The sequence below is a fragment of the Cystoisospora suis genome, assembly GCF_002600585.1.
Source record: "Cystoisospora suis strain Wien I chromosome Unknown contig_5558, whole genome shotgun sequence".
NCBI classification, from domain to species: Eukaryota; Apicomplexa; class Conoidasida; order Eucoccidiorida; family Sarcocystidae; genus Cystoisospora; species Cystoisospora suis.
The window spans coordinates 591-1,712 of NW_027158348.1; the positions used below are offsets into that span (position 1 = coordinate 591).

General features: G+C 41.4%; 1 protein-coding gene across 1 annotated transcript in view; it reads right to left on the bottom strand.

Annotated features, from left to right (window-relative positions):
- CSUI_009344 (methyltransferase domain containing) overlaps nucleotides 1–1,090 on the bottom strand; it is a gene marked incomplete at its 3' end in the record, with an annotated part of 1,340 nt that extends 250 nt beyond the window's left edge. Inside the window, exon 1 of the mRNA XM_068069460.1 lies at nucleotides 555–1,090. Within this exon, the coding sequence (XP_067918564.1) occupies nucleotides 555–1,046 (492 nt within the window). The remainder of the gene's footprint in view (nucleotides 1–554) is intronic.
- Nucleotides 1,091–1,122: the final 32 nt, after the last annotated feature.

The window sequence follows — 1,122 nt, forward strand, 5'->3', positions numbered from 1 at the left end:
ATATATATATAGACATGTATATATATGAATGAAAGGAGCAGGTGTCTGTATATGTGTTGAACATCTGATGTATCTATCTACCCCTGTGTCTGTCTTTGAAGAAGGCATGCTATACACACACAGATGTGCATAAGTAGGGGACTTTAGCCTCCTTGTCTTTCTTCTACAGTGACAAAGTCAATTGTATCTTAGCCTCATAAATGGAAAAAGAAATATATACACTTATATACATATTACATCTCTCTATATATGTATATATGAATCTTAGATACATGTCTACCTATCACTGTATATATATGTGTATGTATATGTGTATACATACGTGTGCAGATGTGCATTTGCATTGACATCTGTAGGTGCGGGGAGAGAGAGGCGATCGAAATAGCAAGCAAACTCCACGGCATGTACTTGGTAGACTCCTGGAGAGGAAGAAAGAAAGAAGAAAAATGAGAGAATCTTCTTTTGTTTTCGCGAAGGAAGTGAGCGAAAGAAAGGAAAGAGAGAGAAGAGCAGGTCTATGTTATCTTCCTCTCAGTCTTTCTTTCGTTTCTCACCAGTTCTTTAACTAGATAGTCTTGGGCGAGAGTGATGAGTATATACACCCCGCCAGGTTTCAAGACTTGAAGGACCGACTGGAGATACACCTGAGCTTCTTCTTTATAATTCCACGCCTTCTTCTTCATCTTCATCTTGTCCTCTTGTTCTCCCCTTTTCTTTTCTTCATTCTTGTCATCTCCCATATCCTCCTCTTCTGTTTTGCGACCATTCAGTCTCTCCGCATCCTCACGCGATCCCCCGGCCTCCCTCTCTCTAGCTTGTCTACATGACTTTACAGATTTCTCATTCTTACATCGATCATCTAAGGAAGAAGAAGAAGAAGCAGAGGATTCTTCTGCTTCTTCGCCAGCTATATAGGCATCGAGAAAGCCTTTATCGAGAACCACATCGAAGGCTTCATCTCCAAAGCGACGTTGAAGAGCACCCTCTTGGACGTTCAGGCATTCCCAGTGCAGGAGAGAAGAGAAGTGGCGATAGCGACGCTTCATATCCTCTATCACTACAGATGAGAAATCCACGTTCACGATGTCTTCGTAGCTGGAAAAGAAAGAATGAAAGAGATAA